The sequence below is a fragment of the Chiloscyllium plagiosum genome, unplaced genomic scaffold (genome assembly GCF_037043375.1).
Source record: "Chiloscyllium plagiosum isolate Xiang-an unplaced genomic scaffold, Cpla_swu_hap1 HiC_scaffold_4, whole genome shotgun sequence".
In the NCBI taxonomy this organism is placed as follows: Eukaryota; Metazoa; Chordata; class Chondrichthyes; order Orectolobiformes; family Hemiscylliidae; genus Chiloscyllium; species Chiloscyllium plagiosum.
Window position 1 is genome coordinate 143,779,433 of NW_028270142.1, and position 12,261 is coordinate 143,791,693.

The following is a 12,261-nucleotide window of genomic DNA, read 5'->3' on the forward strand; positions in this document are numbered from 1 at the left end:
CCTGCTTCACGAGCATTTAAATCAAGGCTTAACCGTCATGCCCACAACTGAGGGAGCACTGCCTATCAGAGGTGCCATCTTTCATATGAAGTGTAGGTGCAACTTTAGTGCCCATTCAGGTGGATATAAAAGATTCCGTGGCCCTTTCCTGAACAAAGGCAGTAAAATTCTCCCTGATGTTCTGGCCAATGTTAATATCGCAATCAACATCACAAAACAGATTGTGGCCTGACGCACTGTGGAGTTTGCAGTGTACAGACTGGAAAATTGCAATACTGACACCACGTCAAAAGTGGTTAGCGGAGTATAAAATATATTGAGATGTCTGGTGGGGATGTAAAGCACTATATGAACGTATCTCTTAACCTTTCAGCCACCAAGAAAGAATGCCTTGAATTTCAGCTCCATTCAGTAAGCCTTACCGGAGAAGCAGTTGTCTGCACAACAGGCACAGTGACGGAACGGTCTGCAGGTGCCGATGTTTGCTTTTGGACGATCGTTGATACAGTCTTTGGCATAATTGCTCCACCTGCAGCCTGTTGCTTAATAACAGTTACATACGACAGCAATTAAATGTTAGTACAAACACAAAATCATGCAATTTATTTTTTTATTTTTTCTTTCAATTGATGTGGGCTTCGCTGGCAAGACAGCATTTACTGTCCTGTCCTCAGTACCCTGCAATACAGTCGTAATGCAAATCCATTTAAGAAGCCAATTAAATAATCACCACATTGCTTCGAGTGTGGATATGGACAAGATAAGGATGGCAGATTTCCTTCCCTAAAAGGGCGCTAGTTACTGTTATGATCTGTTTTAGCAAATGGAATCTAGCTTCATTGTTCGCATCATCTTTATTCTTAATTTAACCTGGAGGTCTCACTAAAACATAAGCACACAGTTTGCAGATACAGCTTTACCAATAAAACTGAAGTTTATTGTGCAAAAAGAAAGAAAAAAAGGAAACAAACCAAGCTAAATACAATACAGTTGGCTCTGAACTGCCCTCTGGGTAATTAAGGATGGACAATCAAAACAGACCTAGCCAGTGACAGCCTCATCCTGAGAATGAATTTTAAGAATTTCAAATTCCCAGAAAAGTAAAATCCCACCTGCTCTCCAACATCATTTTACAGTTAATTAAAGCCAGAGAATGTTTCTTCCACATCAAATATGGATGCTTTAATTAAATGCTTCTGTTCAGTTCCTGTCCTGTGAGTCCCTGACTCTTCAAATCTGACAGCCTTGGCTACTTCAATCTTTGAATAACCCGTAGAGTTCCAAACTTTGGAATGTTTTACAAATGACAAGACTTGTACTGAGGTATCTCCTTCCCTTATTTAATTGCTCTGAACATTCTCCTTTTTTCAGGTAAAGCTGATCACAGCCAGGTTTTCTTCAAACTGAATTCAAAATATTATTTATGAAAACAAACTTGCAGGCTTTTGTTAAACTGATAGTTTCATGTTTTTTCATCTCGTCATAAAATTCCCACAGTATAAACCAACTTTCATTAACACTGAAGGCCTTCAATCATCTGCCTCCCTGGCACAGTGGTTAAAATAATGTTTCTGAAAAAAAAGAGCCTAATTAATTATTAAACCTCCTCACACAAATAGACCAAACACCATATGTCATTAAAATCCAAACTCAAACTGAGATCAACATACGTAAATATAAATAAAACCATATATTTTTGTTTTGAGACACCATTCCTCTAGCTAGAGAATCCAGATAACAGGATTGTGATCTCAGGATGAGAGCCTGATCATTTGGGGCTGAGATGGAGAGATATCCCTTCATGCAAAGGGTTGTGTACCTTGGAAATCTCTCACCAAGTGGAATCTTAAAACCAGAGATCATTCAGAGATATCTTCGCATCAACATATACAGAGATCTAATTACACACGCCAGGAGCAAGTGGGACTTGAACCCAGGCTCCTAGCTCAGCAGTAAGGATGCTGTACCACAAGAGCCCAAGTTGAAGGTGGTGTAAAAATCCTGAAAGATGCCAGTGGGTACAAAGCCACTGGTTTACAATACCAATGCTCTAAACATTGAGCTATAGAACCTAGATTCTGCTGCAGTACTCTAAATTAACCTGTTGAATGATGCTACTACACACGTCTGCAGCAGCTGGGTCTTGAACCCAAGCCACCTTGTTCAGAGGGAGGGTCATGACCACAATACAAAAAGAGACCTGCTCACAGAGATTGATTGGATACTTGGAAATTAAGGAGTGTGGACATAGTGCGAGATAGTGGAGTTGAGGTAGATCAGTTATAGGCTTATTGAATGGCAGACAAGGCCCTAAATCTTGCTGCTCCTATTACTTTAACCACTTCACATGACATTTGTCTCCTAAAAAATCTCTCACCTGCACGACTGTGATGCGTTGTGGTGCAGCATTTGTCTGGCCTCCAGCTTGGAATTGGTTCATTTGCTGGGTAGAGGTTTTCACTTGATTGGGAATCCTCTGGGTCCCAGTTGCCTAGTATTACAAATCCACCAAAAGACAAAATAATCAAAAGGCACAAAAAAGGAAGGAAAAAAAAAACAAAATTTACATCTTGCATGGGGTGTGAGCATTACATTTGTTGCCCATCCCTACATGCCCTTGAACGGAGTTGCTTGCTAGATTATTTCAGATAGCAATTAAAAGCCAATCACATTGCTGTGGGTCTGGAGTCACATTGGCCGGACCAGATAAGGATGCTAGATTGCCCTCCGCGAAGGATATTAGTGAACCAGGTGTTTTGCCCCGCCCATGTTTTCATTCACCGAAACCTAAACTCCCCTAGTTGCTGTGACAAGACTTGAAGCTAAGACAAGACTTGAAGCAGTGCCCACAGCTTTAGTCTTGGCCTCTGCACCACGCGTCCAGTGATGTTGTAACTTAGCCAATGGGTCCCACAATTTAAGATGATTGCCATAAACGCAAACACTCCCTTACCTGTATGGTAGAAATTCGGACTGAGGGTGTGCCAGTAGACACTGCAGATGAGAGGTTTCCAGCTCCTTGTGCTCGGGCTTTAGCCTGGGCTTGAGCAATGACTTTCTGTGGAACTAACACTAACTGTCCACTGTCACTTCGAACAAGCACCATGCCTGTAAAGAAACAGACAAAGCCTCAGAACGACACACTTAAAACAAAACTGTATTTGACCACTGAAAATTGACTTAATTGCACGTTGGGTTCTGTTAAGTACACACCAGCATCATTGTAACATTAGCTCACCCCAAGCAGGAAAGGAACCCAGACGTCTGCCGTAATGGCAAATCTGATCCCAAAATCCACAATATTCATGAAGTTTAAGAATGGCCACTGAGGGTCGCAGATTATCAGACTCCGCAGAAACTGCCAGCAAGAGATTCCCAATTTTGGTTCTCATTGTAATGAGAAACACTCATTTACTGTGGTAATCTTAGGATGCCCCAAACACTTTATTATTGACAAAATCCTACGTCACTATTCCAATGAAGGAGACACTGTAACGAATCTGTGCACAGCAAGCTCCCACAAACAACAATGTAATAACGATTAAACAATCTGTTGAAGGACATGTATCGGTCAGCACATGTGAAGAACTCTCTGCTCTGCTTCAAACAAAGTGTCATGACTCGAGGGTCTCAAACCCAAAACTTCTTGATTCCAAGGCAAGCGTGTTACCAAGGTGAAAATGAGGACTGGAGATCAGAGTCAAGATTAGAGTGGTGCTGGAAAAGCACAGTAGGTCAGGCAGCATCCAAAGAGCAGGATGAGCCACTGCTGACAGTACAAAGTAAGCAGAAACATGGGCAATGCATCCATTCTTCAGAACCTCTTCCATGTGGGCATCTTTCACAAGTCTAAATTTCAGTGGCAAATCCCAGCGGTAACTGGGTGAAGTAAGAAGACGACTCAGTGTCCACTCCTCACCATCAGCACCACCACTTGAGAGGTCACTAGTTTCTGTCCCTTAATGGATTCTGAGTAAACCTTAAGCACATTTGCAGAGGAATCCCTCTAAATGACACGTTTGAGGTCAATTCATCAAGTAGTTTGAACCAGGTATTGAAATCCAAAATCCCAAGTTGTACTGCTCAGTGTGTCAGTGAACACTGCACCCAAAGCATCAGCAAACTGAATCAATTTTCACTTAATAATAATTGTCTAAAATGAAAAATTGCAAACATAATTGCCTCAGAGGGGAGTTAGAAACAGGAGACTACTTTATTTTCCTATCATATTTTGATGGTAGCTGTTTGTCAAACAATTTTAATGATCAGACATTTAGCACGTTATGTTCTGCTCTGGAGAAAATCCAGGTGGGAAGTCATGACTCCAACAAGAAAGTGAAGAGCAAGTGACACGATGATGTGGTTTGCGCCAATAATGATGCCATAAACAAACCAATATCAACTGCTTTATCATGTGGACATAACAAGTCCCTTTGGTGGCTGTCAATAACAGGACATTCTTAAAGCTCAATGTGCTCAGATTACCCAATTATGAGCTGCAGCTCAAAATAACAAGACAGGAAACACGCATCAAGCGACTGAGTTCTGCAGTTTCCTTACAGAATAAAGTTTCACAGCAGGCAGGCTTCCGTCATAACTTTTTAAAAAATCTCTCCATCTCCTATCAAGATTTTGCATTCTTTAAAAAGGTGAAACACAATCCTGTTTGATTTGAAATGAACTGGTTCTTTCTCCACAGATGCTGACAGACCTGCTGAGCACCTTGTTTTGATTTAATGGAGTTCATATTGAAGCCTGCGTTCACATACTACTCTATTCTAATCCCACTCCCTAGCATATAGGCTTTGGGTCAAGTACTATGGCATTTCAAGTGCTAACCTTAAATGTCGAGGGTTCCTGCCCCCCCCACCCCATCATTTTTGGCAAGTTCCAGGTACCCAGACATTCTAAGTGAAAACCCATTTTCACAAATCACCTCTAAATCTGCTCCTTCCCTTACAACTGTACTCTCAGTTATTGACTTCTCTAAAAGGGATCAAGTTTGTCCCTATATATGCCCCTCAGAGCTTTGTACACTTCAATAAAATCCATCCTCAACTCCTAACTGAAACACTCCAGCCCAGGCAGCACCCTGGTGGATCTGTTTTATACCTTCTCTAATGCAATCATATCCTTCTTATAACGTGGTGACAAGAATTACACATAGTACTCCAACTGTTGCCTAACTAAAATCCGACACAGCTCCATCATAACCCCCTTGCAAATGTCTTAACTATTAAAGGCAAGTATCCCACATACCTTCTTAACCACCTTATCTAACTATCCTACTCCCTTCAAATATCTAAGAACATACACAGTCCCGCTCATCCTTTGTACATTCTAGAATCGTGCCATTCAACGTGCTCATCCTTGCCTTGTCAGTCCTCCAAAAACACATCACCTCCTATTTTTCAGGATCAAATTACATTTGCAACTGTTCAATCCATCTGTCGGCCCATTTGTATCATCCCATAATCCAAAGCTCTCCTCCGCAATATTTAACACCAACTTTCATGTCATTTGCAAACTTATTGAACATACATTTTAGGTTAGATTACAGTGTGGAAACAGGCCCTTCGGCCCAACAAGTCCACACCGACCCGCCGAAGCACAACCCACCCATACCCCTACATTTACCCCCCACCTAACACTACGGGCAATTTAGCATGGCCAATTCACCTTACCTGCACATCTTTGGACTGTGGGAGGAAACCGGATCACCCGGAGGAAACCCACGCAGACACGGGGAGAATGTGCAAACTCCACACAGTCAGTCGCCTGAGGCGGGAATTGAACCCGGGTCTCTGGCGCTGTGAGGCAGCAGTGCTAACCACTGTGCCACCGTGCTGCCAATACCTCCTATATACACACTTAGATCATTAAAATACGCTAATAGCAGGGGAACCATTCAGCTCACAGTGTTGCCCTGACCCAGTCACAACCACACAAAGATCGTTAGACAGCATCTTCTAACTCACGACCACTACCATCTGGAAGGACAAGGGCAGCAGATACATGGGAACACCAGCCCCTGCAAGTTCCCCTCCAAGCTATTCGCCATAGTGACTTGGAAATATATTGCCATTCTTTCACTGTCGCCGAGTCAAAGTCCTGCGATTCATTCCTTAACAGCACTACAGCACAAACTTCAAGGAGACAGCTCACCACCACCTTCTCAAGGGGAACTTGGGATGACCAATAAATGCTGGACTGGCCAGCAATACCATCATCCCATGAGTAAATTTTACAAAACACCCTACACATTAATCAAGTTCCACATTCAGCACCCCCACCCCGACAGGAGATAACTTGCCTTAGTCTGAGGCAGAAGAGGTTTGAGATACTTTTGCTTTTCTTGCAGTTAATAAGTCATCCATGTCTCACTGCTGGAAAGGTGGGTACTGAGAACACATGCCTGGCATACACTAAACTTTGCATTTCAGTTAACTTGTGTTAGTTCACACTCAACTTTAAGACGACAGCTCTGGCCTTGGCAAACCTATTGCTGAATTCAGCTTCCAGAGTACAGAAGCTACCAGTTCTGGAGTGCAGGTAGATACACTCAATTGAGTCACTCAGTATATAGCAGCAGCACCCCCAGGAATTACCTGCCAAATGTGCAGTCAGAGGTGCAGCTCTCAGATCGAGCGCAGGACCCGCAGAATCAACGTCCAGTGACACTGAGCTCCCTAGGTGGATAATAATCATGCTCTTTAGCGCGATTACCAAATATATGATAGCAGCATGGAGAAAAACTACAAAGAGCAGTGGTACCCGGACACAGCACCATGATCTTGAAAGAGTCTGACGCTGTTGCATTGCAAGTTTAATCTCATATATGCTGCAATGAAAACTCATACATCTTCAAGTCAAACAGCTGCAATCTTACTTTACCCTCCACATCAGGGTTTGTGTTGCGTAGCTTACTATAAGGCTATGTCTGCTTATTACAATTATTAGATTAAATTAGATTACCTACAGTGTGGAAACAGGTCCTTCGGCCCAACCAGTCCACAACGACCCTCCAAAGAGTAAACCACCCAGACCCATTTCCCCCTGACTAATGAACCTAGCACTATGGGCAATTTAGCACAGCCAATTCACCTGACCTGCATATCTTTGGACTGTGGGAGGAACCGGAGCACCCGGAGGAAACCCACGGGGAGAACGTGCAAACTCCACACAGACAGTCGCCCGAGATTGGAATCGAACCTGGGACCCTGGTGCTGTGAGGCAGCAGTGCTAACCACTGAGCCACCGTGCTGCCCTTGGTGTAAAACATCTGCACCCAAAACACAGATGAAAAAAGTTTAGTGTCAACAGCCAATTTTCAGCTTTCAATCACAAGCATCCATACCAATAAAGAAAAGGTTTCATGTTTTTACTGTACAAAAGGCCATGGCCCAGGGACTGCTCATTACTCTAAAGGAAAATGGAATGTGTTTTGATTGGCCACTCTGGTGAAGGTTAGACTTAAACCTGGGCCTTCTAACTCATCCCCCTAAGGATGCAGTATGGGCATGTGTCAACTACAGAAAATGCTGTGATTTAGGCAGTAGTACTCATGCCCAGTAAACCTGCTTCTGTAAACAACTAAGGTGTACATGTAAGTCCTCTGTTCCATCACTCCTGTACACGAATGCCCATCCATTCCAAAGCGATTCAGTTTGAAATGCCTACCCTTGACAAGCTGCTACATGTAACACAAACCTCAGGACCACTCACCTCAACTGCACCAAGCGCAACATCGACCACTCCCCCCACACATGAACCAAGCTGTGGGTCTCACTCTTCCCTTCTTCAAATCACTAATAGCCCTGAACCCCTTCCAAAATGCTGGCTGCTAGCTGCATCTTCAACCATCCCAGCTCCAGGCTCAAGGGAATCCTTAAATCTCCCTCAAGACATTCACATGAGCAAGTTGCAAGAGAGGGGCACTCAGTTCATTCAACAGATCATGGCTGATCTGACTTTAACCTCAATTCTACATTCCTACATACCCCTGATAATCCTTCTTCTCATTGGTAATCTAGTTACTTCTTGCTCAAAAATATTTATAGTTTAGGTATCCACTCCCTTTCCAGGAAGAGAATTCTTAGAATTCAAAACGCTAAGAAAGCTTCCTCATCCTTGTTTTAAGTGGGTGAGTGGTTATTTTTCTAATTATGATCCTGAGTTTAGATTCTCTCATAATGAAAATATCTTTTCCCCATCCAGCCAGTCAAGAACTCCCAGGATCTTATGAAAGCTGTTCCCTAGATTGTGAATTGGTTCTGTTCTGAAGTCCTTTTGCAACTTGACTTGTACACAAATTGAGATACAATACAACACAATATAAAGGAAATGTTTCTATGTCAGATCTTGAAAATTACACCACAACATGGGATCACATTCCTAAGTGCGTGTTCATCAGTCAGGCAGGGATTCCCTATATTTTGCAATTATGTTACCTTGGACTTCAGAGAATACATGCCTAACATGTCAAACCGTTCCTCATAAGGAAATCAGTTCATTCCTTAAATCCTACCTTTATGCAGTCTTAACATCTCCAAAATACAAGTCAGTGTGAAAAGTTCACTAACTCTTCTTTCCAGGCAACTTCAAACATTAAGAACATTACAGGAAATCCAAATCGTAGCTAGAAAATCTGTTAGCCCTAATATCACATAGAAGTAAAAACAAAAATGACCGCATAAACCACAGATTATAAGTTCAGGTTTGGCAACTCGATTTGGTTTTAGAAGGTAGAAATGGTGTGTTTTATTTTCGTTTTAAAAGCTGCAGACTTGCACCAAAGACTTCACGTTGAGTTAGGGGGAGGGGATAGAGATTTAGAGCCATGTGCAAGAAGCACACACCCCCTTGCAGCCACGTGCTGAGGATAGTACTATGCTGAAGCGTGTTAAGAGATCATTTTCACTTGCACAAATACAGTGCCCAGACTCGTTTACTCTTTCCTTACCTGCTGGCACCTGGAGGTTCTGCAGGAGGGGGACTGTGACCTGGTTGAGCGGGGAAGAGGTTTTGATGTGCGGGGAAGAGACACTGATCCTTTGGACGGTGACAGTAGGAGCCCTGGAGGCTGGGAGTGGGCTCCCGGTTGCTGCTGCCGCCGCCGCCGCCGACGTGCTGGTGGTTACCGCCGCGGTCTTCATCAACGCCGGGGAGGGAGGCATCTCGCCGCCGCCGCCGCCTCCTCCTCCTCCTGAAAAGGGCCCGGCCTGATTTTGACGTTCCGGTAGCGGCATGACTCGGAGAGGGGTCGGTGCAGGAGAGGGAGCCGGGACCGGCGGCTGAGGCTGGGGAAGGGAGGCGGCGGGTGAAGAGCTGGCCGGTGTCCCCGCTGGCCCGGGCTCGGGTCCAGGCCCAGGCCCGTTCTGAGGCGGCGGCGGTGGGCATGAGCCGGCCCGGGAACTGTCGCTGTCGTTGTTGCTGCTGTTGGAGGGGGTGGAGGAGGCCGGGACGGGAAGGCCGCCGCCGCTCTCCGCCTCTCGCCGCGGGACACTCGGAGTGGGCATGAGGGAAGAGAGAGAGGGTGGGGGGGCCTCCTGTCTGGCTCCCCACCCACCAGCCGGGGTCACTCGGTACCCGCTCGCTCTCCCTGCCGGACGGTCAGGGACACGGACAGGGCCGAGCCTGCGGTCGCCGCCATAACCCCCCGCTTTCTTCCCTCAAAGCAACCGCCGCACCGGCGCCGCCATCTTTAAAATGACGCTACCGCCGTGAAGTGCGCAGTCGCAGACCATGGGCCTGCCGTGATGAGCACTATGTCGCACGCGCAGATAACCATCCCATGCCGTGTGGAGAATGAATGCGCATGCATTGCCGTCACTCCGCCTACTCATGCCGTGTGGAGAGTGAATGCGCATGCATTGCCGTCACTCCGCCTGCTCATGCCGTGTGGAGAGTGAATGCGCATGCATTGCCGTCACTCTCCGCCTACTCATGCCGTGTGGAGAGTGAATGCGCATGCATTGCCGTCACTCCGCCTACTCATGCCGTGTGGAGAGTGAATGCGCATGCATTGCCGTCACTCCGCTTACTCGTCGTGTGGAGAGTTAAAAATCACACAACACCAGGTTAGAGTCCAACAGGTTTAATTGGAAGCACTAGCTTTCTACGCGCTGCTCCTTCATCAGGTGGTTGCAGCGCTCCGAAAGCTAGTGTGCTTCCAATTAAACCTGTTGGACTATAACCTGGTGTTGTGTGATTTTTAACTTTGTACACCCCAGTCCAACACCGGCATCTCCGAATGGTGTGGATAGTGAACACTCCCCGCCCGCTAATGTCGTGTGAATAGTGAATCACATGCTTTGTTAGGTTAAAACTGATGAAGGGCTTTTGCCCGAAACGTCGATTTCGAAGCTTTTCGGATGCTGCCTGAATTGCTGTGCTCTTCCAGCACCACTGATCTAAAAACAAGGACTGCAGATGCAGGAAACCAAAGTCTAGATTAGAGTGGTGCTACAAAAACACGGCAGGTGAGGCAGCATCCGAGGAGCAGGAAAATCGACGTTTCGGGCAAAAGCCCTTCATCACATGCTTTGCTGTCGCTCCTGCTGATTGCGCATGCATAGCCGTCACTCCTGCCGTACGAATGCTGAATGCGCATGCGGCGACATCACTCGACCTTCCCTGTGCAAATACGCATGCGTTGTTCCGTCAAGTCGAGGCGTGTCCGAGAGGTGGGGCCACAGTGAGCCACGCCCCTGCTTGAAGGCAGTGGTGGAGTAAGTGGGGCACATGTGGATTCATAGACCTGAAGGCAACTATGGTAGTAGTAGTGGTAGAGGATCAAGAGGTGACGAGAAAAATGGGAATAAGAGAGCATAGGTTTAAATTAAGAGAATGTTGGAGAAATTAAACAGGCCTGCCAGCCTCAGAAAAAGAGTTAAATGTTTCGGGGTAAATGTCTCTTAGGGTATTATGCACAATGGTCAACCATAATCATATTAAATGATGCAGCAGACTTAAAGGGTTGAATGGCCCATTCCTGTTCCCAATTTCTATAGTTCTATGTAAATGATCTGCCAATAAAGCAAGTTTGATGAGAGATAAAAGTTTTTAAACTCAGCGATATGAAATAACTTACCTGGAAATGAGGTGGAGGCAGGTTTGGCAGCATCTGTGGAAAGAAATCAGAGTTAACATATCAGGATCAGGGACCATTCTTCAAAACTTGAATGGAGTGTCTTGTTCAGCTATTGCAGTGGGCAATTATCAGCCAGTCACATTGCTGTGGGTCTGGAGTTACATGCAGGCTGGATCGGATTTCCTTCCTTAAAAAAGTCATCAGTAAACTAGACTGGTTTTTATGGCAGCGATAACTTTGTGAACACCATTCCTGATACAAGATTTAATTGATTGAGTTTAAAATCTGTTGTGGTTCTGTTCGCCGAGCTGGAAGTTTTTGTTTCAAACGTTTCGTCCCCTGGCTAGGCGACATCATCAGTGCTTGGGAGCCTCCTGCGAAGCGCTTCTTTGATGTTTCCTCCGGTGTTTATAGTGGTCTGTCCCTGCCGCTTCCGGTTGTCAGTTTCAGCTGTCCGCTGCAGTGGTTGGTATATTGGGTCCAGGTCGATGTGTTTGTTGATGGAGTTTGTGGATGAATGCCATGCCTCTAGGAATTCCCTGGCTGTTCTCTGTCTGGCTTGCCCTATGATTGTAGTGTTGTCCCAGTCGAATTCATGTTGCTTGTTGTCTGCGTGTCTGAATTTTATGGCATTCATCCACAAACTCCATCAACAAACACATCGACCTGGACCCAATATACCAACCACTACAGCGGACAGCTGAAACTGACAACCGGAAGCGGCAGGGACAGACCACTATAAACACCGGAGGAAACATCAAAGAAGCGCTTCGCAGGAGGCTCCCAAGCACTGATGATGTCGCCTAGCCAGGGGACGAAACGTTTGCAACAAAAATTTCCAGCTCGGCGAACAGAACCACAACAACGAGCACCCAAGCTACAAATCTTCGCACAAACTTTGAGTTTAAAATCTCCCAGCTGCTGTCATGGGGTTTTATCTCCCTGATAATTAACTTCGATCTATGAATTCCTAGTCCACAGACCACTATGCTACTGTTGATCACAAAACATGTGCTTAGTCCTGACAAGTCTTTAGAATGGAGATATGGAGAAATTCTTCAGCCAGAGTGGTGAATCTATGGAATTCATTGCTGCAGAAGGCTGTGGAGGCCAGGTCATTGAGAATATTTTAAGACAGAGATATATAGGTTCTTGATTTGTCAACCGGA

At 45.3% G+C, this 12,261-nt stretch overlaps 1 protein-coding gene across 3 annotated transcripts in view; it reads right to left on the reverse strand.

Moving 5' to 3' along the window:
- Positions 1 to 9,945, reverse strand: part of LOC122548819 (transcription initiation factor TFIID subunit 4-like) — a 126,708-nt gene extending 116,763 nt beyond the window's left edge. Inside the window, exons 1-4 of one of the 3 annotated variants that reach the window (XM_043687625.2) lie at positions 8,963 to 9,943; positions 2,954 to 3,108; positions 2,378 to 2,491; positions 423 to 536 (exon numbers count right to left, since the gene is read on the reverse strand). In XM_043687625.2, coding sequence (XP_043543560.2) covers positions 423 to 536; positions 2,378 to 2,491; positions 2,954 to 3,108; positions 8,963 to 9,518 — 939 coding nt within the window. In that variant the 5' untranslated portion in view covers positions 9,519 to 9,943. Of the gene's footprint in view, positions 1 to 422; positions 543 to 2,377; positions 2,492 to 2,953; positions 3,109 to 8,962 lie in introns of all 3 variants that reach the window. The other 2 variants (XM_043687624.2, XM_087986736.1) reach the window with 2 other exon arrangements.
- Positions 9,946 to 12,261: the final 2,316 nt, after the last annotated feature.